Here is a 27,650-nt window from a genome sequence, read left to right on the forward strand (position 1 = left end):
GCACTATTTTCTTCAGCATCTTTCTGCATTTTCCTCCCACATCCAGGAAGAAACAAGTGAGAGGGAAAGGCATTTGCATGTGCTCAGGAGAGGCATCCCTGAGAACTCTGCATAGAGTCCTGTTCTCTGGAAGACGCCTGCACCCCTCTTTTTCCACCAGTGTGCTTTAGCAAGGCAGGGATGCTGCTAGCTGTCCTGCTGTCTTTGCAACCTTCCACAGACTTCTTGGCTTCTGCCTGCTGGGTTGGAGAAGCAAAGGGGTGAAATGCAAGTTTAGCACCTAGGAAATGTGAAAGTCAGTGAGGGAATGGTTACATTTAACAGCATGAGGTTTTAGAATGTTCCCAGAGTATGTAGCACAGATTAACATTTATGTAGTAGCTATTAATGTTTTATTCTGTGAAGATATTACTACATGCTAAAGTGTGACTTATTTGACTTCGAATATGTGAAGTTGTGGGGTTTGAAGATTGACTACTTTTATCCTTTAGGCTCAGTGCTGATATTTCATGTCATTGTGTAGCTGAAACTGTAGCCTTTAGGAAGTGATGTTCTAGGAGGTCAGTGTTGTGAGTTGAAGATACCAGTGTCTCTTACTATGTGGTGAGAACCACCCACTCTCAACATCCACAGGGGTGCTTGTGAGAACTGCAGCTTCTTGTTCCTGCCCCAGACCTACACAGTCCGCCTTTCTGCAAGAGGGATCCTGAAGTCCACTTTCTGAATAAGGTCTTCTGTTGTCCTCTCTTCTTGCTCACAATTGGTGTATTAAAGAGCAGGCATATCCTAGTACAGTGTTCTCAGAGTGCACCAAAGCATTTTCCTTGTTAAAAACAAGCAACAGTAAAACAAAACAAAACAACTCAGGCTCCTTTACTAAGGAGCTTAATTCTTGGCTTGATGGAGGAGAATATAGCTGGTAGAAAAGATGATCACCAGTCTCTGATATAGAGTACTAGGAATAAAGCAACAGTAAAACCCACAATAAAACCCAGTCTTTTAGTTAACTGTGGAGGAGACCAGCAGTCAGAGAGTACTTTCTGGAAGCTGAACACTTCATGTAATTTAATGTAATCCTCACCCAGCCCAGGGAGACTTGTGCTCCAAGTGTCTCATGTTACTGAGGAGGGATCGGCAGTTTAGAGGGTGAGTCTTACCCAAGGTTCAGGTGGGAGTTGAACTGAGGGCACTTTTGCTGCCTCAGAACTCAGGGTGTTTTAGAAGTGTTTTCGAGTGATGAGCCCAGTGCTGCCTGTACCTGGATCTTGGGGCCACTGCTGAGCAGTCACCTTGCTGACTGTGAAATCTGAGGAGTGCTTTCTCACTCTCGTTGTTGGCGCTTGGTGTATAAACTAATGGTGGTTGAACAAAAGCAGCACACACACTTCTGTTCCCGTATCTCCTACCCTGTGCTCTTCAGAAAGTCCTCACATGGCTAACAGTTTAATGAGGCACACAGTAGGTGTTCCGTGAATGCTGTGTACACTCTTCTTTTGCCTTTTTTTCCTGACGATTTACATTTCTGTTCGTCTAAGGAGACTGGCATGAGTAAGAAATCCAAGCGCTGGCGCCATTTGTCAGTAGACTGTTTGCATTGCATCCCGTGCATTGCTGCTCAAATTCTGCCGAAAAGGGATTAATCCCTGACACTTCTGTCCTCTAGGAAGAACTGTTGTAACTCTGACCTATGAATGAGTTGGAAATCAAATTGAGGATTAATTCAGAGTTTAGGGATTTAGATTTATACCTCTTGAACTTTTTGTGTCAAAGATCCTCCTTAATACTGTGAATACATTTCAGAAAGCTACTTTTAATTCTAACATCTAAGAATCTGTGTGGCCTTAAATGAGTGTGTGACTTGTAGTAGTTGTGGGTGTTACCACAACTTGCTCTGAAGAAGAATATTTTATTTTCCCAGAAGGTACTTGTTATGGGTTAGGTTGTATACCCCGACAAGTTCATAATGCTGAAATTCTAGTCTCCAGTGTCTGACAACAAAAATTGTTTGGAGATAGGGTATTTGTAGATGTAGTCAAGTTAGAATGAGGTGATTAGGTTAGGGTGGGCTCTAATTCAGTCTGACTAGTGTCCTGATAGAAAGGGGTAATTTGGACACAGAGCCAGACATATACACAGGGAGAATGCCGTGTGAACATGAAGGCAGAGATCAGGGTGATGTCTCTTTGAGCCAGGGAATGCCAGAGATTGCCAGCAGACCACCAGCAGCTAGGAGAAAGGCATGGAAAAGCTTCTCCTTTACGTAACTGCAAAAGGAACCCACTTGCTGACACTTTGGTCTCGAGCTTCTAGCCTCTAGACCTGTGAGATAATACATTTCTGTTATTCATGTCACTCACTTTGGGGGTCTTTGTTATAGCAGCCCAAACAAGCCAATACAGTATTTGATAAGAGGGATTCTCGCAAGGAGGCAGCTATGAAAGGCCCGTACAACCTTTTAGATGGGTGGCCCAGTACACATTCCTTGAACAATCCCATTGATAAGGAGCTCCAATTCACAAAGCCACCCTTTTACATACATTATCTTCCTTAGCATTTGAAAAATCATCATTTCTTATACCTTAATAAAAAAGCATTCTTTGGTGCCTTTGTATTACCTTGCTGTAGAACCAAACATTTGAAAGTTTATATGTTACATTGGTTAATATAATAAAAAATAGATTTTTTTCCCTTTAAATTGTGTTAACTCTTTTTGAATGAGTTTAATGTAAAATTCCTGAGTAAAAAATGAGTTTGTCTAAAGGCAGCTGTTAGGGGTAGTTGCATGTGATACTTGGCATTGTCTGTCTTTAGTTAGTTTGAATAATTAACTCTACCATGCAGTATCTTACAGAAATTAATGAGCAGATGTAGGGAAAGTACTTGTTTAAGCTGAAGAATCATGGTGGTAGTCATCTCTCAGCATCTCTGCATTTGTTTATTTTAAAGAGCTATCTCACAAATGTATGTGACACATGGGTATTTTCTCCCAAATGTTTTCCAGGAGGAGCCATAAACCATATGGAAAATAATAGAAACAAAAGACTTCTTTTTGATGCATTGAATCAGTGTAGTCTCTTGAGGAGTGGTGTTTATACTTGGAGGAAAGGAAACAATTAGAATGCTTTATGTTTTCCAGGACTAGCTGACCCCAGCAGAAGTCCATACATTTGAAGATATTGTGTGGAGTGTTGCATGCCCCGTTCCCACCTTTGGTACTTTCCAGAGGTGGGCAGAACAGGAGAACTTATTAGGATCACAGGTTTCTGGGCGCTAGGGGTGTCATGGGGCCCAAGACAAGCATAGTCCTTGCCTTCATGGATCTTACTTAGCACTGATTGTAGAATGGCAAACACATTCGTGCAACTGGAGGTATAAACACACCAGTATATTGAGTGTTCAGCAAACTTGGAGGATTAAAATGCTATGAGGAAGGTGTAACTCACAGGGGGACTTCACCCTTCCAGTCTTACAGAGAGTGATGGCATAATTAGAAGGCTTTGAATTTTCATTTCCTCTCTTCTTCCCCTCCCCTTCCTCATTTATTAGCCATAACTAACTGCTGGAGACTCTACTGACCATGGAGATAACAAAGTTTAATGAAGCAGTATGAATCTATTGGACTTTCCTTCTTAAGAGTCATCATCTGATTGATTTTTCTTGCAAACCACATTCACAGTCCTCCTTCTGTGAGCTTTCCATGAATAGGTCAAGAGAGACAGCTTTCCTGTGAACAGCCCTAGCCTGGCATGTCACACCCACCGTGAACTCGGTCCTCGCGTCCCACCATGTACTAGGTATTTGCACGTTGTACAGGCTTTCCTTTGTATTGGCTAGTTGTTCAATTAGTTATGTTTTATATAACTCTGTTCAATTCTAACTATCCATCTCAGGTAATTTGCTCCCAGAGGCAAAATAACATTACTTCGTTCAGCTTTTAGTGCAGTACTGTGTGCTTGTCGTTCAATTTTGTTTTTTATAGTAATGCACTTCCTGAGTTATTTTGTTCTTTCCTTTGGGACTTCGGTGAATTACTATGTAAGAGATTATGGGAACTGAATCATGTTAGTTGATATTTAAACTGAAGCTCGGGCAAGTTTAAACATAATCTCCATTTCTGTATAGGTAGGACAAAAAACCAGAAGAATGGGAAATTGGTTAAAGAAAGAATAGTGACAGCTAGAAAGATTAATGGAAGATCTGAATAATCTACCCCAACCTTCGAATGAGTCACCACCCTTAGTATATTTTTATAGAAGGCTGCATGATGCAGGTAAAAGGTCCAAGCAGCCCTCAGTTGGAATTTGGGATCTGCCTCTTACTGGCTGTGTGAGTCTGGACTGGTGGATTAACCACTTCTGTAAGATGGGGCTAATCATACCTACCTTGCAAGATTATTTTGAAAATGGAATACTGTAATATTCTTCCCTGATGTGGTTCTCTGTTGGAAGAGGTTCTTTCTCTGAAGTTTGCTCTCTATCCTAAAACCTGGGACTTCATTGTTCTTACAGTGTACCTTAGTGTTAGAAGGTATTTCTTTGAGCCTGTTTCATTTTGATGGCACACCTTTTCCCTAGTGTTGTGACCTTTCAAGTCATCTATAAGTTGAGAGTGAATACAGGTGCTTTAAGGGTATATGTGTACAGGAGGAAGAATCTATTTTCAAACTATATGTGATAATCTATTATTTATATATATTTCCTATACAAGATAAAAGGTTTAAGCCCCTCCTTCCAATTTATGCTCTCGAAAGGAAACCATACGATACTACTTTTAAGTTAAAATAATACTCGTCTAGTTTGGAATGTGGTGCGTGTGCATGCATTTGTTTGTGTGTCTTTGTGATGTTTTGCGAGTGTAAGACTGTGTTTTTCAAAAAGGATCATCTTATGTAACAGACTTTGTTTCAGTGCTCAGCCTCTAGATGGCAGTGTTGTATACATATTATAAGTGTTAGCTGGTCCAGTGGAAAATTAGCTGTCTTTTCTACACTGACATTTAGTAGTCAGTGGTGTGTGTGTGACGTGTGTTTCTGTAGAAGAAACCATCATGTGAATATTACCTCTTAAAGGAAAGGCATTCTAAATGACTCATTCTTTCCCTAGAAATTCCTTCCTTCCCACCCTTCTGTGATGGATCACTTCATACCCACTTTCCTGCAGAAGCAAGCATGCTCAGTGAGTGCAGCCTCTGTTTGAACAGTGCATTTTACCTTACTTTCTGAACTCATGTGCCAGGCTCTTTGCTTCAGGGACAGCTTATTCGAGGCTGGTGATAAAAACAGATGAGTGATTGGGACTGTTCAGTGTGTGCTGAGAACCAGGCATTTCTGCTTTTCCCTTTTGGTGCAGTCTGCCTTTATCTTCTGCAGCAGATGAATCCATTTTTCCTGGTTTCAAACTTCCCCTCCCCTCCCCTTCTCACCCCTTGTTTGAAATAATATTTGATTTTGCCTTCCTGCTGGTTGGTTAGAGTGCCGGTCTCAATGCCGTTGACATTTCGGGGAGGAAATGGCTTTTTCCTTCCTCAGAGGGTGTTCTGCTCTGACTTCCATGATTTGGGTGGGGGTAGAGTGGGGAGAAATATTGTACTTTCTGAATTGCTCTTTGACTGTTTCATAAAATACGCTAGTTGAGAAGTTCTTAGAATCTTTAGACGTCGTGTATTTTTTAAATTGCTGTTTTTTTTTCTTTTCCTTTTTAAAAAGTTAAATGAGAGCGTATTTGCTGTTTGATTCTGGTTTAAGTAAGAGTGGGATGTGCTGGTTAATGAACTGTGTGTGAAGTAATGCAACCGTATTTATTTTATTTCTATTACTTAATCCTGTTTCTCTTCTTCAGTCTACATGGTGAAATTTGGAGTTTTATTGATTGAATATACCAGTTTATTTGCTAATTTCTAAGTATAAAATGAGTTTAGTTTTTAAAAACCAAAATTTTGCTATTATATGAGTCTGAAGAAAGGAGACAGTTCAGTGTGTGAACTCCACTTACCTGTGTGTCTGTTCATCATGAGATAGAATACTAAGAAGGATTGATAAATGACCTAAAAGATTTTTAGAATTAGAATATTTTTTTGTAGGTTGTTATCAAAATAACAAGTGTTTGCATTCCCCCTGAGGGTTATTCTTCCTGGCAATGCTTTCTGCTGGTGGTGTGTGTTGAGATCTGCTTACTCTTCGGTCCGTGGTGCCTGTGGCGTGTAACTGGCACTCAGTCAGTATGTTTCATTAAAGACCATGTAACTTACTGTGCCAAAGATGTCTTTGTCTGGGCTTCCTGATGTTTCATGACTTCATTCTCCTTTAAAGTAAAAATGTAAGGGAATTATCTGAAGCAATTGGCAGTATTCCTCTGTAGACTGTTATCTTTGCTATGGTCCTGATTATTTTAGGACCTCTCCTCCCAGGAGCTCAGTGCCATAGGCTATGGTAGGTTATGATTCATTCACTCATTAGGATCATATCCTTTCTAAATAATTGATTAGAAGCCTGCTTCCGAAAATTTCTCAAGGGCTGTACGTGTATTTGTGTATGTGAGGGTGGGGGTGTGTGTAGAGGAAGTCCTTTCCTCCTTCTCCCGTTTCCTTTCTCCAGACAGAGAGAGAGAGAGAAAGAAGTGCCTTCTCCCCCTTCCCTCCGTCCTCCTGAGGAAACGGTCACCTTGGATCCCAGGGCACAAATACTCCCTGCTTGGGGTGTGGGCGGTACAGTGTTGAGCTTAACGTATGGGCCTTGCTTTAGAGTCAGGCAGACTGGGTTTTCAAGGTGAGGCTTTGCTGTTGCCTACCAGTTGAAGATTGTTCAAGTCATTTCTGAGCCTCAATTTTTTAAAAGAAGTATAATGAAAGTACCTACTTCATTGCGAGGAACCAATGATAATGCTAGCCACATCCTTAGCCCAGTGCTTGGCCCATAGTAAACAATAAACCTTAGCTCCTGTTGGTGGGCCACTGTTTGCAGTGTCTGGTTTCTCTCTCACATCTGTCTTTTCTCACCTGTAGCCCACTGCAGGTTACTCTGGCGTGTGTATTTTTCTCATGTGCAAGCATATGTAATGCACAAGGACTGCCAATGGTTATTTATCTCAGAACATGCAAATTGTGCAGATTCATAAGTTTTTGAATAGTAGATGAATATAGTAGATGAATGTTGCCCTTCTGTGATGGCACTGAGTCCTCATATTGGAAAAAAATGGGCAAGTATCTCCAGTTCCCCTTTGGTTAATGAACTGGAAAGACTCTGCTCAGTTGGACTGTGAGGCACATTGAGAATGCAGACATGCGTCATTGTTAGTCCCAGGGCACGAGATGCATTGTAACATGTGGGGATGCCTTGGGATGGAGCTCAGGTAGGGAGAGGCAGAGAAGGACCAACACAGACCCCAGAATCGCAGGCTGGCAGTCCATAGATGTTCAATTTGGCTTGAATAGTGTTTGGGGCAACATTTTAAAATGGGAAAGATGTGTAAACACTGACCCTGACTTCCCACGTGCCAGCTGTCTATAGAGCTGAACGGCAGATGCCTCGTTTAGGTGGGGCATGTGCTTTCTACTTTGCGACAATCTCCACCATGCCCTGATGTCCCCTGCCATGGTGACAGGGGACAGCTGCCATTTTGCCTTGCATTTGTACTGTTGTTTTTCCCATAGAGGGAAACCCCTTTTGTTTCTGTGACTTTATCAGAAAGCAAAAGTGAAAAAGAAAAAATAATGAGCTGCGCATTTTAAGGTAAATGAGACCACACTTATTTGCCTTGGGGCAGGGAAGAATCTTATCCAGTTTTCCTCATTTTGCTTACTTGTCTGGTCTCTGTAGATATTTGACTCTGTAATCTCACATATACACGGAAGAGATGTCATTCTCCAGGATTATTCTGCTTTGTCCATAAGTTTGTGTACTGAAGATCTGCCATATGTTCGGTAACATGAAGATCTGCTGAAACCTTGCATGCTTGTAATTGCCAAGGAACAGTTAAGGATCAGTTTTGCCAGTAGCACTTTAAAAGCAAAGACCACTTCCTTTGGCAGTCATGTGTCTCTCTTTACCTGTGACTGGCAACCTCTTCTCTAGACCTTCATCGTTTTCCGCTGTTTTTCTATCTAGGCACAGTGAGGCAGGTTTTGTGCACAGGCTGTGAGAACATGTGTTTCTGTGGATGCCACAGTCCTTTTACTTGGAATTTAACCCTTATATGTGCAGTACTGTGGATAGAACCTGGGGAATGAACTCTTGCCAGCAGAAGATTTATAGTCTTATGAATGAGTAAGCCCTAGATCTTTGGAGGTCAGTGTAGAAAGAAAAGTACTGTTAGATTCTGAGTGTGTTTCAGTGGGGTGGAGTGAGTTAGTAATAGCATCTCCTGGTCCAGTAGGAAGTGGGTGAATTGCCAAGCCACTGAGATCACCGTTGTTGACTCAGATTCAGGAATAAGATTAGAGTAGGAAGGCTGTCCAGCAACCCTGGAATCAGGGCTGGTTGTGATTCTGCTTGCTCCTGGCTGGTGAGAAGGCTATGACCTGACATGAGTGGTCCCAGGTTCCTGGATGTGCTAATAAATGATGTATTACTTTATGTGGACCCTTTGTGGAGACCAGAGTTGAAAGGAGATAAGGTGGTGGGTAGCAGTTTGCCTTTTGATAGGTGAATAACTATTTTCTGCATTGCCCCAGTAGTGTGAGAGGCAAAGTGCTTAGAAAATTGCACATCCTCATTCATGTGTCTCAAGAGGATCCAGATAGAGCACCAGCCAAGGACTTGTTCAGAGTGAACAGGAGGTACTGTATTTGAAGTAGAATTTTAGGATTGAGCTCTAGAAAGGGTTGTAAATCATTTGTTTTCTCCTCTGGTGGGTAGTGGGAACACTCTGTCAGGTTTTCTAGGATTTGCTGAAGACCCCCTATCAATGATCAGACATTAATTCCAAAAGGGGGAAGTAGGCCACTTTGATGTTTTACTCAGGAGGAAAAAGGAAATGGTCATGATCTCAGAGCCTGTATGTCAGCCCTTGGCCTGTGGTAGAGGTGTGATTTTTCAGTGGTGTGTGACAGTGTTTGGGGGGTGGGGATCATGTGTATCAGAAGCACCTGTGACTCTTTCTTTCCCTTTTTAATCTACCCTTCTCCTCCCATAATTTGGACACTACCCAACACTTGTCATCTGTTCCCTCCACTGACCTGCTGCTCATTTGCTCCTGTGATAACAACTACTTTTTGGACCACTTACTTTGTGTCTGACATTTTGAAATGCCTTATACATAGTTTACTTAGCCTTCACAACCACCGCATGAGGTAGGTACTCTTATTGTCTGTTTTTTGAAGAATAACATAGAGTCATTCAATTACTTGTCTGCTAGGAAGCACTAAAGTCAGAATGGCAAGTAAGATTAGTTGACAAGTGGTATATCTTGGGTATTTAAAGACATTTTTTTAATTGAGTTAGAATCAGAATAAAATGCATAAATCTTAAGTCTATATCTTAATGACTGTGCACACACAGACACATCCTCCCACATACCTGTGTGACCACCTAGGTCAAGTTATAGAACACTTCTGTCACTCTGGCAGGTTTTCTTGGGCACCTTCCCAATCGCTGCCCATACTTCTTCTCCAAGACGAAATCACTGTTCTGGTTTCTCTCAGCACAGGACTTTTGCAAGAATTTGAACATTATATAAATGAAATCCCACTGTCGGTAGTCTTTTGCATCTGGCTTCTTTCCCTCATTATTATTTCTATGAGATTTATTCATGTTGTTGTATGTAACAGTAGTTGGTCTTTTTTATTGTTTGTGGTGTTCCATTGTTTTAAATATACAACAGCTTATTGTCTTGTGAATGAATATTTGTCTTCTTGTTGCAAAACCTGGCCATTGTGAATAAACCTGAGTATTCTCAAATGTGTTTTTTGGTAGATATGTGCTCATTTCTCTTGGGTATATATCTAGAGGAAGCACTGCTAGATCATAAGGCATAGGTTTAATTTTAATAGATATTTCCAGAGTGGTTTTATCACTTTGCTCTCCCATCAGCAGTGGATGAGAGTTCCAAGTACTGCATTCTTGCCAGTACTTGTTATTGGTGGTCTTTTGAATGCTTTCCATTCAGAAGGGTGTTTATTTCACTGTGGTCTTAATTGCATTTCCCTGATGTGCCATCACGTTTCCTTCTGTTTCTTATGTTTGTGGCCCTTTGTGTGTCCTGTTTTATGAAGGTCTTTCATCCATTTTGTTCATTGGGTTGTTAGTTCTTTTTTTTCTTATTTGTTGACATTCTTTGCATATTCTGGATGTTTGTCTCATTGGAGATAAAAATTACAAACACCTTCTCTTACTCCCCTAGTAATATCTTTTGACTTTCTTAGTATCTTTTGACAACTGGACGTTCTTGTATTTTGGTGAAGTCCAAATTTATCATTATTTTTTATGATTAGTGCTTTTTGTGTTCTTCTGCAAAATGTAAAACTCATTGCCTTTCCATCTCTTGGATATTTTTAGGCAGAAAAAAATATGGAGACCCACTGCTATAGAATGTAAACCACAGTCACACTGGTCATCATTGGATTCCTGTTTTTGAACTGACTGTTTGCCTAGAGTGGTGTTCTGAGCCCTCATCTTTATAAAGCACTCTAGGTTTCACAGAGCTCTTAATCATTCGACCTCATTTGACCCTAGGCAGGAGCTCACTAAGGCCTTGCAGGAGGGTCTCGTCCCTTCTGATGGCCAATAGAAGCTCTCCGGCGGCTGTAGTACCTCCATGTTTCCCACAGCTTTGTGCTTGAGGGCAAAGCATTAGACTGTGTGGTTTGGTTCCTGGCTCTGTAACTGGGGACAAAGTACTTAACCTATTTGTGCCTTGGTTTTCTCATCTGCTAAATGGGATAATGAGAATATCCCTCCCTCATGATGTAGTTGTGAAGATGAAATGAATTAATTACTATATAGTGCTTAACACACTATCTGGCACACAGAGTTGGGTTATTATTATTATTGTAGTTTTATTATTGTTTGATGGGGGTCACAATTATGTTTTTAATTGATGTATAATTGACTTAAAATATTAATTTTGTTTCAGGTGTACAAGACAGTGATTTTTTTTATAGACTACACACCATACAAAGTTATTATAAAATAATGACTATATTTCTTGTGCCATACATAACATCCCTACAACTTATTTGGCCACTTGTATGTCTTAATTCCCTTCACCTATTTTGTCCCTCCTCTCACTCTTCTCCCCTCTGGTACCTGCTAGTTTGTTCTCTGTATCTGAGGACCACAGTTATTTGCAGAGCTGAAAAGAGCTCTGATCATTTACTCCATTTTCCTTTTATTGTGTCATATTTTCCTTCCCTCATTCCACACTCCTACCTCATGAGTCCTCTGTCTCTTTCCCTCTTTATCTTTCCACTTTTGTTATGAAAAGCCAGATGCATTTCACACATGAACTAAATTGATACCTGAATGAAAGTGTACTGTCTTATCGGGACTGGCATGGAATGTGTAGGGTCATTGAGAGTTTTGCTCAGTTTCTTTTGTTTTGAGGGATGGTGGCTAGCAGGGGCATAGAATATGGAAAGGACGTGACTACTTGATTCCAAAATAAAGTTGACCCATTTACCTGGGTTCTAGGAATTACAGACATAAGAGATTTGTGTAATAGTGGTTTAAATTGTAATAAGGGAAAAGAAAACTTGAAGCCAAGTGAGTGTTTTCTAGATGGCTAGAAAGGATAGTATAATACTGTGATCCAGATGTTAACATACATGAGGCTGAGAGAAAGTTTTCTGAACTTGGGGTGATAGGATTAGTATCAAGTGTGTTAAATCTCTTCAGCTTTCTGTCACCCCATCCCTCCAAAAAAAAAGAACAAAATCACACGTGGAAAAGAATTTATCTTTTGATATTTCTTCGTGAGATAAAAACAAATCCTGTTGACTTTCCTGGTTACTAATGCCAAGTGGCCCACCCTTAATAGCATCTGAGTTTGTTTGAACTTCCTCTTTGTGACTCTGGGTGGAAATTTCACACTGTTTGCCATGAAGTTGATGTGACATCTGCAAGGTCCCTGAGATCTTGGTCTGCTAGGAAGCTATTGTGGTTTCACTGTTTGCTGATGAACACCTAGCAGGAAATGAACTGAGATGCTTTGGTGTGTAGAGAGTAGCTTTTCCCCAGTGTGGAGAGTAGGGTGTCTTTGCTCTCCAGTGTGGGGAGAACATGAAGGAAAAATGGGCTGTCTGGGTGGGAAGAGGTGCCTCAGGATCACCCGAGAAGATGGTTAAAATTCAAGTTCTCAGGCACAGCACAGAAGTGCAAGTTCAGTGAGGCAGGGCCGGGCTGGGTACCTCTATGCCAAGGGGATGCCTGATGTCTAGGCACAACAACACTGACAGCAACACTCAAAAAAGAGTTTCAGGCTCAGGGACTGGAGAGTTCCACAGCGGACTGCAGCTTCGTAGACTTTTCATTTCAAAGCTATTAAAGCTTTGTATGTGGCTTTAAACTGAAAGAGTAGAATCAGTCCACCAAGTCCCCAGCCACAGGGCCGCAGCTGCCAGCAGTCTGCAGATACGCAGCAGGTCAGGCACACTAGATGGGCTGACAATGGTGGGAGAAGAAGAAGCAGTTCCCTGGCCTGTGCAGTAAATCACTCTGCCTTTTGAGTCACTGGGTCTAGGTACTAGCACCCAGTGTGACCTACCCAAGAGTGACTGCCCTCTTGGGAATAGCTTCTGTCCCATCGCCTGCCTGTCATCCACCTGCTTACCCCCAGCCACCTGCACACACCCCGCCTCTCCTGCTACTCTCGCCTGGTCTTTTTTCCTCTCCCTGCCCCCACCCTCTCGTTCACCGCCTCCCACACTAACACTCCCTCCCCAGTGCCCCTCATTCCCAGCCTCCCCTAGATATGTTTTTTTTTTTTTTTTTTTTGGTGTGTAGTAGGTCTTCATTGCTGTGTGGGCTTTTCTCTGTTTGCAGAGAGTGGGGGCTACTCTCTAGTTGCACTGCCTGGGCTTCTCATCGTGGTGGCTTCTCTTGTTACTGAGCATAGTCTCTAGGCACGCAGGCTTCAGTAGTTGTTGTATGTGCGCTCGGTAGTGGCAGCTCACTGGTTCTAGAGCACAGGCTCAGTAGTTGTGGTGCGTGGACTCAGTTGCTGCACATCGTAGGTGATCTTCCCGGACTAGAGATCCAACCCATGTCTCCTGCATTTGTAGGCAGATTCTTTACCTCTCAGCCACCATGCTTCCATGCTTTGAAAACTTTTTTTCTTTGGAGATGTTGAGGAAGGTTGAATGAAAACAAATGTGATGTTTAAAATATGTTCAATATAAGTAGACCTAGCATGTTCATTGAAACTGTGGAAATAAGCCAGGAACAGCTAGAACAGCGACTATAAGTGGATTGAATAAATAGGCTTAGGTGTTTGTGGACCCAGACTTGTGCTGTGCAAGGCATCATGGAGTTTGTGTGTGTGTCCACTGTACCTTCTGTGATCCTGAGCAGTGCTGCAGACTTAACTCTTGCTCAGTGGATCTCTGCCTTCCTTTTAGGCTTTCACAGACTTTAAAGATGAGGATTTGAGTCATTAATTCTTAACTTTTTATGGATTGCAGTCTCCTTTAATAATCTGATAGGCAGTTTGAATTATTTGTCCAAAAAAAGGCACAAACATTTGGAGGAGGGAGGGTGGTTCATAGACTCTTTGGGGCCCATCCTTGGACCCTAAGTCAAGAATTCCTGTCTTAATGAGCCTAGAGGGCCTGTAATCCTTTCTCCCAAGTTCCTTTTTGTGGTGCACCTCTCTTGTGTGACATCTGTTGGGGTACAGAACAAACATTATTCGATATCATGTGCATGCTTTCTGGAGGGTCTTTGCTCAGTTTGAAAGAGCAAGAATATTTCAGGGAGAGAGTGAAAAGTGCTGATGCACATAAAGAATGCATTTAGTTCCTGCTGTGCTAAAGATTCATTTAAAACTAGTGTGTACATTTAATATAGTCATAAGTATAATGCCCATTAGATATTAGACCAGGATCCCTCCACTTGGATGTTCCATCTCTTTTTATTGAGTCCAATAATTCTCTTCAGTTTTTGTTGTTGGTTAGTCGCTAAATCGTGTCCAACTCTTTTGCAAACCCATGGACTGTAGCCCGCCAGGCTCTTCTGTCCATGGATTTTCCCAGGCAAGAATTCCATTCTCCAGGGAATCTTCCTGACCCAGGGATCGAACCCAAGTCTCCTGCATTGGCAGGTAGATTTATTACCACTAAGCCACCAGGGAGGCCCTATCTTCACTTTAGTACATGTTTATTGTACCCCTACTTGGAGTCAAACACTTTGGTAGCATTTTGGGGGACAGGAACGAATATGATCTCAAAGAATAAACAAGGCTGAAGGGAATCACTTGACTCCTCTGTGTACTTAGCTGTATGTAGAGTCCTTGTGGTGTTTCCTGCCACCTTCCTGGGGGAAGTGGGCTTACTGAGAGGGATTTGGGGTGATGGCTTTGCTTTCTGAGGCTGGAAGGTGGCTCTGAAGAGCTGAGGGTCGCCTCTCTCTGCACGCCATTAACCCTAGTAGCCTTTCACTCAGTTCCGTGGGTGTTTCTTTAAGACACACCTTCATCTGTGGCACTGGGTTTACATGTCCTTGTTTCTCCGTAGGCCCGGGGTTATCACCATGCAGGCATTGTCTGAAGAGGACCGAAGGCTCTGGATGGAAGCCATGGATGGCAGGGAACCTGTAAGTAACAATTCAGGGAAGTAGAGCAAGAATAAAGGTCTCGAGTTGTTTTGCTTCCTTAGTGCAGCAGTTTTTGCTTTTGCTCTAAATAAAACCTTGGGCTCTCGAGACCAGTGTACCAGAGGGGCTTTTTATTTTTATCTTTTTTATTCCTGGACTAATGTTCCTGGATATTGATATTGCTTTTGTGTGGATGCAGTTCTGAAGCTTTGGCCTCTCAGTCTAAGGTATGGGTCCTGCATGACGCCACATCAGACCAGAGACCCCCCTTCACCAAGGCAGTTGTAATGCCCAGAGGACTCGTAGAGGGAGGCACCGTCAGTCTGACTTAGAGAATACTCATCGATACCGCCACAAAGTGCAGTGCAGAGCATTACTTCAGATCCATTTTAATAGATTAAATGATGATAAAAGTGTATGCAGATGATGCAGAATCTTGTCATCAGCCTCTGGTTCAGCTTCGCATCGCTATACCTGGTTCACATCCCACTATAACTGATGAGATTACAGGGTCCACGAAAGGAGTTAAGCCTAAAATGTGATCTGTCCTCCTGTTTCAGAGGCGCTTGTCTCTGCTAGGTGATGTAATCTTGTGGTTTTCCTGCATCTTGTGACATGTAAAACCCACGGAAGAACCTTGGGGAAGTCCCTAGAGTCAGAGTAGTCATCTTAACTTGGGGCCAACGATCTCAGCTCCAGTACTCAGCAAATCTCAAGGTTACAAGAGTCGTTAAGAGTACGGTCTAACCATGTCCCACCAGTAAAAGATAAAAAGAATCCACACTGTCAGAGGGCCAATAACTGGGCCAATAATTATCACATACAAAGGCACTGTCGAAAAAGGGAAATGTGTGCAAGGGACACGAGGCAGGCATAGCGTGCATTGACTGTAGAGCTGTGCATCACACGGGTTGTGCAATACAGATGATTCCAGTTCAGTTGTGTGTCTCTTTCTCAGCCTGCTCTGGTTAGGTGATCTGTATTGATTAATGTCATTTTCTACTGAGATGTTTTGTGTCCAAACATGGAACTCATTATAGTCAACTAAGTATAGACAAATAACTAGTATTTGTATCACATTTAATAATACAGAGCAAGATTTAAAGAACTGTTGAAAGATTTAGGTGCAGTTTGCTAAACCTAGTTAATTAAATAAACATATCTTAGTTCTTCTCCTGGACTAAATGAAATACAGGATATCCCTGATTTTCCCTAAATACTTTGTTACTGATAACTTTTGATAGCTCTCTCAAAAGCAGATACACATTTCTACCTTCAGGGCTTTGGGAGCACAGTAGGTGCTTGATGTCACAGGCTTTTCAAAGCAGCCTTTCCTAAGTAGTCTTCATCTCTGCTGTTATCACCTACCATTAATTGAGCTTCTGTGTGTGTGTGTCTGTAAGGCACAGATTTGACACATGGCATCTCTTAACCTCTTAGTACCTAACAAACTAAATGTTATGATTCCCTTTCACAGATGAGGAAACTGAGGCTTAGAAGAGGTTAAATAACTTACCCCAAGTTGTATAGATTTTAAATGGGTATTATTAGTAGGGCACAGGCTAGGTTGCTATAACAAAGAGACTTCAAAGTACAAAAGCTTAAATAAAATAGAAGTTTATTTCTCTCATGGAGCTCAGAAGTGAGCAGTCTTTGCCTAACAGGGTCATTTTGCTGAGACAGACTGGGACCTGGGACCTTTTCCTGCAATGCTTGCACCTGGACAAACCTGTCCTCCAACAACAGAATACAAAGAAACTATAAGGGACTAAAAATAACTGAGTGCTCACTTAGTTGGGGCAGATTCTGGACAAAAGATACAAACAGACCAGAAGACCTGACTGCCACTTTTGAAGAACAACTAGCAAAAGCAGGGATTTGGGAGCAAAAGCAGGGTACTGCACATGCCCCCTGCACATACTACCACCTAAGGGGTGAGAGAACCACCTAAGCCACCCCTCCAGCCCAGTCCCTCAACACACCTCTACCCTCACTGCATGTAAGGAGCCATCTCCCACCTCCTCAGGGAGCAAGTAAGGGAAGCTGTTACTTGTTCTCCTTCCCCTGCTAGCTGCCCTGGGGCCCATAAAACCTTGTGTGAATTTCTTGTCTGGCCTCTACTCAATTTCTATTGATTGGGAAAGGCTATGAATCCTGATCAGTATCAGTGCCATCCTCAATCCATGGCTTTCCATGTTGCATTCACTTCCATTTTTCAGCCAGATAATGGAAATGAGAGCATCTGGGATCCGAAAGATGCATACTCCACTTCCACGGCCCCCCAGTTAATTATATGGCCACATTCATCTACAAAGGAGCATGAGAAAAGTAGGCTGAGCATAGGCAGCCACGGCTGCAGCCAGTGCCCAGGGGATTTTAGCACTTCGAGGGGGAAGAAGAGAAACTGTGAGGTGGTGAACAGTTCCCACCACAGTGCAGAGCTAGCATTGGAACCTGTTTCCCCCCTAAATGTCTTTGGTTTTCATTTTTAATAGAGATAAAATGTCAAATTCCTTCTAAGAATCCTTAGTTAATTTTTTCATTGATTTCTGTGACTTTCTTGAATGATTCTTAACTCATAGGGCAGGAAATACCCAGAAAGAAAAATCCTGTTGGGGCATACTATTCTTTGTATGAACGAAAAACCCACTTTGGGGTGGGTAGATATGTGTGTGTGTGTGTTCCCTCCAATAAGCTGGAGTTCTTAGATTGCTTCACACACTGCACTTTAAGTCTTCCTGCCTCCCTCTCCCACCCTTTGGTGTTTGTTCTCTGTCTGCACATACTTGGTTTTCTTATAAACCACCTTAGTTTCCCCGTAGATTAACATCTGACCTCTGCAGGGAAAGTGTGCCTCTGAGAGACACATCTCCTTGCTCCAAAATGTGCATAGTAAAACAAGCTTAAGCACAAAATAATTGTTTTCCAAATGTAATATAAATTTATTTCCTCTCAGTAACATATAGCTTGCGTTGAAAACCACACCTCTGTGTGCTTTTAAGTTTCCTGAAGAGACACATAAAGGCAAGCATTTGATGACAGTGTAATTGGCAGGAATATTAGGCCTAATTTTGTCTCCCATTGCTGAGAGCCTCAGGGGAGCATTACAGGAGCTATATACCCAGTAGACAATTAGCAGCTCTGCTTTAATCACCATCTCCCTAACAGTTAGGTCTGTCCCCTTGGGAATTTTGGCTTTGGTAAGGGAGCAAAAACCTTTTTCTCTAGCTGATCTTCGAATATTTCCTTTACTTCAGGGAGATGTTAATGGCAGCACCTATCTTTTGTTTTTATACTTAGAGCTCAGTTCTATAATTGATTACTCAGTGTTGGTTTTGTTTTTTTTTTAATTGAAGGGGTTGGTAATCTTGGTTTCCATCTTTTATTTCTTTCATCATTCAGTAACACCTTTTTTGGTTGGGAAAAAACCCATTATGAACTCCGAGTCAATTTTATTTTTTTTTAACAATGTTTTAGCTTATTGTTAAATAAATTATAGCTTTTAACAACCAGTAACATGCTAGTCTAAAGAAACATTGAATGTCTTTATCTTATTGATGGATATATAATGGAGAAAGAAATTAGAGTTGTGTTTCAGTAATGAGCATTATTAGAGAAGGCAATGGCACCCCACTCCAGTACTCTTGCCTGGAAAATCCCATGGATGGAGGAGCCTGGTGGGCTGCAGTCCATGGGGTCACTGAGAGTTGGACACGACTGAGCGACTTTCCTTTCACTTTTCACTTTCATGCATTGGAGAAGGAAATGGCAACCCACTCCAGTGTTCTTGCCTGGAGAATCCCAGTGATGGGGGAGCCTTGTGGGCTGCTGTCTATGGGGTTGCACAGAGTCGGACGCGACTGAAGCGACTTAGCAGCAGCAGCAATGAGCATTATGGTTTTTGATGTATACAATGAATTCTAATTCAAATGAAGGAAAGCCAAACTAAACTTTTCAGAGAAAAATCTGAATTTATTGGCTTATGTAACTGAAAAATATTGGGGTATAATAGTTCTGGCCCGTCTGAATCCAGGGACTTCCATAATATTTGGAGTCAGTTTCTTCTTTTGTACTGGCTTCATTTCCGAGAGGTTCTTTTTATGTAGTGGTGATATGCTTTTTAGCTGTTCCAGACTTACATCTTATTATCAAGAACAGGAGAGAGGAACCTTTTTCTGTAATGAGCTGCTGCTGCTGCTAAGTCGCTTCAGTCGTGTCCGACTCTGTGCGACCCCAGAGATGGCAGCCCACCAGGCTCCCCCGTCCCTGGGATTCTCCAGGCAAGAACGCTGGAGTGGGGTGCCATTTCCTTCTCCAATGCATGAAAGTGAAAAGTGAAAGTTTAGTCGCTCAGTCGTGCCCTACTCCCAGCGACCCCATGGACTGCAGCCCACCAGGCTCCCCCATCCCTGGGCTTCTCCAGGCAAGAGCACTGGAGTGGGGCGCCACTGCCTTCTCCCTGTAATGAGCTAGATGGTATTAATACATATCTCAGGCTTTGGAGGCTGTAGGTGTCACAATTGTAGCTACTCGGTTTTGTTATTGGAGCTCAAAAGCAGCCAGAGACAATATGTAAATAAATAAATGCGTGTGGCTGTATGTCAATAAGTTTATTTATAAAAACAAGTAGAAGGCCAGATTTCAGTCATGGACTGAAATCCCTGCTCTGTAAGTCTGGTAGAAGGAGAGCTTTGCTTAATAATTCCCAGGAGGTCCCATGTTTGAATTTTAGTGGGCTGAATACTTGGACCAGCGCACGGGACAGGTGAATTGACAGTGCAGCTCACCTTCCCGCTGCATGAGAACTGTAATGGTGAGGGAAGGGTGGCTTCCCTTGGGGTCAATCAAAGCACTGTTATGAAGAAGGGTGGGAGACATACATGAAATAGGCAAAAATGACAGTTTATCCAATTCTGATATCTATTAACTTTTCTATTCAGAGAGCTTGTTCTTTGATACTTGGCTGGGAATGAAAACCACAAGTTTACCATAAGCGTCATACTTCAAGTGAAAGACTGGATGCTTTCTTCCTAAGAGTGGGATCAAGGCAAAGATGTCCACTCTCATTACCAGTCTTACTCAGCATGGCACTGGAGTCCTCGCCAGTGCAGTAGGGTAAGAAAAGAAAAGACCCTTAGAAATTTTTTAAGAACTCAGTAACTAGCTAGTCAGATAAAATTTTGAAATGATTTTGCTGGATTTTCTTCACTTTCTGTTAAATGTGGGCTGACAATCTATAGAGTCACCATTCCAGCCACATAAGCTTTGATTTTAATAGTCTATGGCCACTGTCTCAGCTTGAGAATAGACTTTGTATGTTAAATGGGACACAGAACTTTAGTGCAAGTTGCATAAATATTGCAACCGGGAGAAATTTTAGAGACAGCAAATTTCCTTTTTTCTCGGTTCCTTATAACTAAAGTTCTCTCTCCTGTTCTCTTTGTATATTGCTTGTAAGTATGTTCAGTACATTTAAGCAAGCAGATTAGAATCAGTACAGTCATTACCAACACATACACCTAACCTTCTGCCCAATGGAAAGATGACTCAGCACATAAATGGAATTAATAGGGTAACCCAGAGTCTAAGAACTTGGATCTCTCTGAACTGTGTTCCTGTATATTCCCGTAGTTGTGATTAGTGGTATCTCTGGAAGTGCTTCTCTTACCTCCTTATTTTAGAGGTATTAGTCTTCCTTCCGGAGAAGGCAATGGTACCCCACTCTAGTACTCTTGCCTGGAAAATCCCATGGACGGAGGAGCCTGGTAGGCTCCAGTCCATGGGGTCGCTAAGAGTCGGACACGACTGAGTGACTTCACTTTCACTTTTCACTTTCATGCATTGGAGAAGGCAATGGCAACCCACTCCAGTGTTCTTGCCTGGAGAATCCCAGGGACAGAGGAGCCTAGTGGGCTGCCGTCTATGGGGTCGCACAGAGTCAGACACGACTGAAGCGACTTAGCAGCAGCAGCAGTCTTCCTTCACACCCAAGGATTCTTTAGTAAAATTAAATGTTTCTCCACTTGGAGTCAGTACTTGAATCTCTTTTGAGCCAGAAAGTTCAATAGTTGGCAGATGCCAGAATTATGTGGAGTTAGGAGGAGAAGAAACAGGTGGCAGAGCATCAAAGATTGTGTGTAAATACACATATTAGTTTGAAATCATGAAATTGCCACTTGTGAAAGTCAAAATGGCCAGATATTGGTGATTTCATATGGCTCAAGCTCCTACTTGTGGAACAGAAAGAAGCCCACACCTAGGCCAGTGTCACATGCTTATTTATTTAAGTGGGAACGCTGCTCAAAAGGGCCAGTCAGTGGTTGATCTTGGGTGGATAATCCAGGTCTCCTAGCTTTCAGCTCTGTGATGTTTTATTAAGTACTACAACTCATAAACTGATGAATTATTAGGAAGCCAAATTGAATGGGGGCTTCCCTGATGGCTCAGTGGATAAAGAATCCACTTGCAGTGCAGGAGACACAGGAGACTCAAGTTCAATCCCTGGGTTGGGAAGATACCCTGGAAGAGGAAATGGCAACCCACTCCAGTATTCTTGCCAGAAAAAATTTCATGGACAGAGGAGCCTGGTGGGCTACAGTCCAAAGGGTCACAAAGAGTTGGACATGACTGTGACTAAGCAACTAAGCACAAGCGCATAGTTGAATGGCGTCTACCCTCCCTTCTAAATGGAGCTCCTCTGTTGGGGCTGCTGCTGCGGAAGAAGGAAAAAGTATCAGGGACTAAGGAAAAACCACTTGTCTAGTAAGTGGACAAGTCAGCATGGCTTCCTCCTGCTGACCTCCATGTTAAAGAAATGTTCTATTTTAGTCCTTGTGGACTTTGAGACTGAACGGTCTGTCCTCTTGCCTATCTCTGCTAAGCCCAAGTTCCAGCCCCTGAATTCTTCAGGAACTCATTGGAAGCAGCAATTGCTTTGAATCTTATGTTCTGCACCCAGTATCTGAAAGAGTGAGCTGTGTTTTAAAGGCAAAAGTGAGATTGATGACCATTCAGATGAGATCTCATAATCAGAGGCAGAATGTCATGGTGGTTAAAAATGTGGGCTTGGGCAGCCAGGCTTTAAATCCCTATTCACCACAAATAGCTCTCTAACACTAGGAAATGACCTGGTCTCTCTGAGCATGTTTCTTTACCTACACGCTGGGGCTATTAATAGTATCGTCCTATAAGATTATTTTATAAGGATCAACATTTATGTGAAGTGCTTAGATAAGGCCTCTATGTGGTGAAGTGCTCATTAAATGTTAATTCATACCATTATCTTTTTGGAGAGGAGGGACAGATACCCAGACACTTGGATTCTCTTTCTAGCTCCTTTTCTAAATTACTCAGCTCATTTGAACACAGAGTTTATTTAGTCACCCTGGCCAGGCTTACCAAAGTGCAGGGCAGGAACTGTTTTCACTAGTATGGAAAATGTGATTTCATTTAGCAGTCAGTCTGAACTCTCAGGCTATGAGTTGGAGGAGCATGCAGTAATGTTTAGCCTTATTTGCTATGATGTGGCCCAGGCCTGGCAGTTTGTAATCCCAGCTGTATGCTCAGCTCAGCTCATTATTCTACTGCTGAAACTTACATTTTCTTTTCTTAATAAAATAAGTGATCAAAGGAGTATGGATGGTTAAGAAGGTGAGGAGTGGAATTGCTGAGCTCCTGTGTAATGATGCAGGTCTCACTTCTTTATGAGTAGAAGGGTGGTGTGGAAGAATACTTCTGTCCATTTTGTGAAGGCTCTCTTTGTAATGTCACATAGTGTGAACTGATAAATCGTCTGAAAGTGAGGTTCCTAATCTACTTTCCATTTCCCCACCTCAGCCCCCCACTTGGCCCCAAGCTGCTGGGAAACTGGATTAAACCTCCATGTTACTTGTTTTTGTTTCTTTTTGTCTTACTGAGTTAAGAAGCTGGTTGTAAGCTTCATCTTTGAATCATATCAGTGTTTTTATATAGGTAGAATTTATAATAGTGTATATTCTATCATCAGCATGCCCAAGTCTTAAAAGAATTGTAGTACTCGTCATGTCTTTCCTTGTTCTTTTTGGTTAGATGTCCTTTAGAAGAACAATTTCTTATGAAAATCATAGGATATTTGATTGAGGCGCCTGAGCTGTGAGTTGGGAGAAAAGAAGAGATCAGTTAAATTGTTTTATGATGAAGAGCTGATGAAACTGTTCTAAGAAATGGAAATTTTGATAGCCAGAAGATTTTTGGTTTGAACCTTACAATTTAATAACAGATTGGTGGTGCTTACTCAGGTCTTAAAGATTCTTCTTTCAGTGTTTAGCAAACATGTGTACGTTGTCCACCAATTATCTTGATGAGGAATGAGGATACCAATATGAGGAAGGCCCATATTAATAGAAATTTCACTTGTTTGCTGCAGTTTCGCCATTGCCTAGCACAGCAGCTGACCCAGCATAAGTACTCCGTAAATACTTGTTGAAAAACTGGAGTCAAAACTAAGGGGAGGAGTTGAGGATAAACCCCCTTTTCTTCACAAACCGTACTGCTTCCGTTACTTGAGACTGTGTGGGTAGATTTTTATTTTTTTTATTTATTTATTTTTTTAAATTTAATTTTATTTTTAAACTTTACATAATTGTATTAGTTTTGCCAAATATCCAAATGAATCCGCCACAGGTATACATGTGTTCCCCATCTTGAACCCTCCTCCCTCCTCCCTCCCCATTCCATCCCTCTGGGTCGTCCCAGTGCACCAGCCCCAAGCATCCAGTATCGTGCATCGAACCTGGACTGGCAACTCGTTTCATACATGATATTTTACATGTTTCAATGCCATTCCCCCAAATCTTCCCACCCTCTCCCTCTCTCACAGAGTCCATAAGACTGTTCTATACATCAGTGTCTTTTTTGCTGTCTCGTACACAGGGTTATTGTTACCATCTTTCTAAATTCCATATATATGCGTTAGTATACTGTATTGGTGTTTTTCTTTCTGGCTTACTTCACTCTGTATAATAGGCTCCAGTTTCATCCACCTCATTAGAACTGATTCAAATGTATTCTTTTTAATGGCTGAGTAATACTCCATTGTGTATATATACCACAGCTTTCTTATCCATTCATCTGCTGACGGACATCTAGGTTGCTTCCATGTCCTGGCTATTATAAACAGTGCTGCGATGAACACTGGGGTACACGTGTCTCTTTCCCTTCTGGTTTCCTCAGTGTGTATGCCCAGCAGTGGGATTGCTGGGTCATAAGGCAGTTCTATTTCCAGTTTTTTAAGGAATCTCCACACTGTTCTCCATAGAGGCTGTACTAGTTTGCATTCCCACCAACAGTGTAAGAGGGTTCCCTTTTCTCCACACCCTCTCCAGCATTTATTGCTTGTAGACTTTTGGATCGCAGCCATTCTGACTGGTGTGAAATGGTACCTCATAGTGGTTTTGATTTGCATTTCTCTGATAATGAGTGATGTTGAGCATCTTTTCATGTGTTTGTTAGCCATGTGTATGTCTTCTTTGGAGAAATGTCTATTTAGTTCTTTGGCCCATTTTTTGATTGGGTCATTTATTTTTCTGGAGTTGAGCTGTAGGAGTTGCTCCTTGATTGTATCCTTCATTTAGATACATATCTACTTACTTTCAACAGAATTTAGCTGAGGGACCAGTTAATCTTTTTTGTGCCAGGAAGACATTTGGCAATCAGGTAAAGCCTTTAAATCCTTTCTCAGAGTAATATTTTTATTTTTTTTTTAATTGGGGTATAGTTGTTTTATGTTATACAACAAAGTGTATCACTATAGCTGTCTGTTGTTCACTTCAGTTCCTCAGTCCTGTCCAACTCTTTGTGACCCCATAGACTGCAGCATGCCAGGCCTCCCTGTCCATCACCAACTCCCAGAGTCCACCCAAACCCATGTCCATTGAGTTGGTGATGCCATCCAGCCATCTCATCCTCTGTCGTCCGCCTCTCCTCCTACCTTCAATCTGACCCAGCATCAGGGTCTTCTCAAATGAGTCAGTTCTTTGCATCAGGTGGCCAAAGTGTTGGAGTTTCAGCTTCAGCATCAGTCCTTCCAATGAATATTCAGGACTTATTTCCTTCAGAATGGACTGGTTGCATCTCCTTGCAGTCCAAGGGACTCTCAAGAGTCTTCTCCAACACCACAGTTCAAAAGCATCAATTCTTTGGCGCTCAGCCTTCTTCACAGTCCAACTCTCACATCCATACATGACCACTGAAAAAACCATAGCCTTGACTAGATGGACCTTTGTTGGCAAAGTAATTTCTCTGCTTTTTAATATGCTATCTAAGTTGGTCATAGGTTTTCTTCCAAGGAGCAAGCGTCTTTTAATTTCATGGCTGCAGTCCCCATCTGCAGTTATTTTGGAGTCCAAGAAAATGAAGTCTGTCACTGTTTCCACTGTTTCCCCATCTATTTGCCATGAAGTGATGGGACTAGATGCCATGATCTTAGTTTTCTGAATGTTGAGTTTTAAGCCAGCTTTTTCACTCTCCTCTTTCATTTTCATCAAGAGATTCTTTAGTTCTTCTTCGCTTTCTTCCATAAGGGTGGTGTCATCTGTATACCTGAGGTTATTGATATTTCTCCTGGAAATCTTGATTCCAGCTTGTGCTTCCTCCAGCCCAGCGTTTCTCATGATGTACTCTGCATGTTAGTTAAATAAGCAGGGTGACAATATACAGCCTTGACGTACTCCTTTCCCGATTTAGAACCACTTTGTTGTTCCATGTCCAGTTCCAACTGTTGCTTCCTGACCTGCATACAGATTTCTCAAGAAGCAGGTCAGGTAGACTGGTATTCCCATCTCTAAGAATTGTCCACAGTTTGTGGTGACCCACACTATCAAAGGCTGTGGCATAGTCGATAAAGCAGAAATAGATGTTTTTCTGGAACTCTCTCACTTTTTCAATAATCCAACAGATGTTGGCAATTTGATCTCTGGTTCCTCTGCCTTTTCTAAAACCAGCTTGAACATCTGGAAGTTCACGGTTCCCATACTGTGAAGCCTGGCTTGGAGAATTTTGAGCATTACTAGCGTGTGAGATGAATGCAATTGTGCGGTGGTTTGAACATTCTTTGGCATTGCCTTTCTTTGGTATTGGAATGAAAACTGACCTTTTCCAGTCCTGTGGCCACTGCTGAGTTTTCCAAATTTGCTGGCATATTGAGTGCAGCACTTTCACAGCATCATCATTTAGGATTTGAAATAGCTCAACTGGAATTCCATCACCTCCACTAGCTTTCTTCATAGTGAGGCTTCCTAAGGCTCACTTGACTTCGCATTCCAGAATGTCTGGCTCTAGGTGAGTGATCATACCATCGTGATTATCTGGGTCATGAAGATCTTTTTTGTACAGTTCTTCTGTGTATTCTTTCCACATCTTCTTAATGTCTTCTGCTTCTGTTAGGTCCATACCATTTCTGTCCTTTATTGAGCCCATCTTTGCATGAGATGTTCCCTTGGTATCTCTAATTTTCTTGAAGAGATCTCTAGTCTTTCCCATTCTGTTGTTTTCCTCTATTTCTTTGGCTTTCTTATTTCTCCTTGCTATTCTTTGTAACTTTGCATTCAGATGGGTATATCTTTCCTTTTCTCCTTTGCTTTTCACTTCTCTTCTTTTCACAGCTATTTGTAATGCCTCCTCAGACAGCCATTTTGCTTTTTTGCATTTCTTTTTCTTGGGGATGGTCTTGCTCCCCATCTCCTGGACAGTATCATGAACCTTCGTCCATAGTTCATCAGGCACTCTGTCTTTCAGTTTTAATCCCTTAAATCTATTTCTTACTTCCACTGTATGATCATGATGATTTAGGTCATACCTGAATGGTCTAGTCATTTTCCCTACTTTCTTCAATTTAAGTCTGAATTTGGCAATAAGGAGTTCATGATCTGAGCCACACTCAGCTCCTGGTCTTGTTTTTGCTGTATAGAGCATCTCCGTCTTTGGCTGCAAAGAATATAATCAATCTGATTTCGGTGTTGACCATCTGGTGATGTCCACGTGTAGAGTCTTCTCTTGTGTTGTTGGAAGAGTGTATTTGCTATGACCAGTGCATTCTTTTGGCAAACCCCTATTAGCCTTTACCCTGCTTCATTCTGTACTCCCAAGGCCAAATTTGCCTGTTAGTCCAGGTGTTTCTTGACTTCCTACTTTTGCATTCCAGTCCCCTATAATGAAAAGAACATCTTTTTTTGGTGTTAGTTCTAAAAGGTCTGGTAGGTCTTCATAGAACCATTGAACTTCAGCTTCTTCAGCCTTACTGGTTGGGGTATACACTTGGATTACCGCAATATTGAATAGTTTGCCTTGGAAACGAAGAGATCAGTGTGTCATTTTTGAGATTGCATCCAAGTACTGCATTTCAGACTCTTTGTTGACTATGATGGCTGCTCCATTTCTTCTAAGGGATTCTTGCCCACAGTAGTAGATATAATGGTCATCTGAGTTAAATTCACCCATTCCAGTCCAGTATTCTTACCTGGAGAATCCCATGGACAGAGGAGCCTGGCAGGCTTCAGTCCATGGGGTCGCAAGAGTTGGACATGACTTAGCGACTAAACCACCACCACCTCCCTCTTAGGCCTCCTTCTTCCCATCTTCCCCCCAGTCCTACCTATCTAGATCACTGCAGAGCACCGAGCTGAGCTCCCTGTAATGTACAGATTTCCACTAGCTAGCTGTTTTATACATGGTAGTGCACACATGTCAATCCCAATCTCCTGATTCATCCCACCCCCACCCCACCTCCATGCCCACACATTCACATTGTCTACATCTGTGTCTCTATTCCTTTTCTGCAAATAGGTTTGTCCATACCATTTTTTAAAATCCCATGTATATGTGTTAATATATGATTTTTCTCTTTCTAATTTGCTTCAGTCTGTATGACAGACTC

The 27,650-nt window shown here is 42.0% G+C and overlaps 1 protein-coding gene across 6 annotated transcripts in view; it reads left to right on the forward strand.

The window, feature by feature from the left end:
* The window catches only part of ARHGAP26 (Rho GTPase activating protein 26), a 467,573-nt gene that overhangs the window by 166,098 nt on the left and 273,825 nt on the right, over positions 1-27,650 (forward strand). For all 6 annotated transcript variants that reach the window (XM_055556593.1, XM_055556623.1, XM_055556624.1 and 3 more), the window contains exon 11: positions 14,662-14,740. In XM_055556593.1, the coding sequence (XP_055412568.1) occupies positions 14,662-14,740 (79 nt within the window). The remainder of the gene's footprint in view (positions 1-14,661; positions 14,741-27,650) is intronic.

The sequence above is a fragment of the Bubalus kerabau genome, chromosome 1, assembly GCF_029407905.1.
Source record: "Bubalus kerabau isolate K-KA32 ecotype Philippines breed swamp buffalo chromosome 1, PCC_UOA_SB_1v2, whole genome shotgun sequence".
NCBI classification, from domain to species: domain Eukaryota; kingdom Metazoa; phylum Chordata; class Mammalia; order Artiodactyla; family Bovidae; genus Bubalus; species Bubalus kerabau.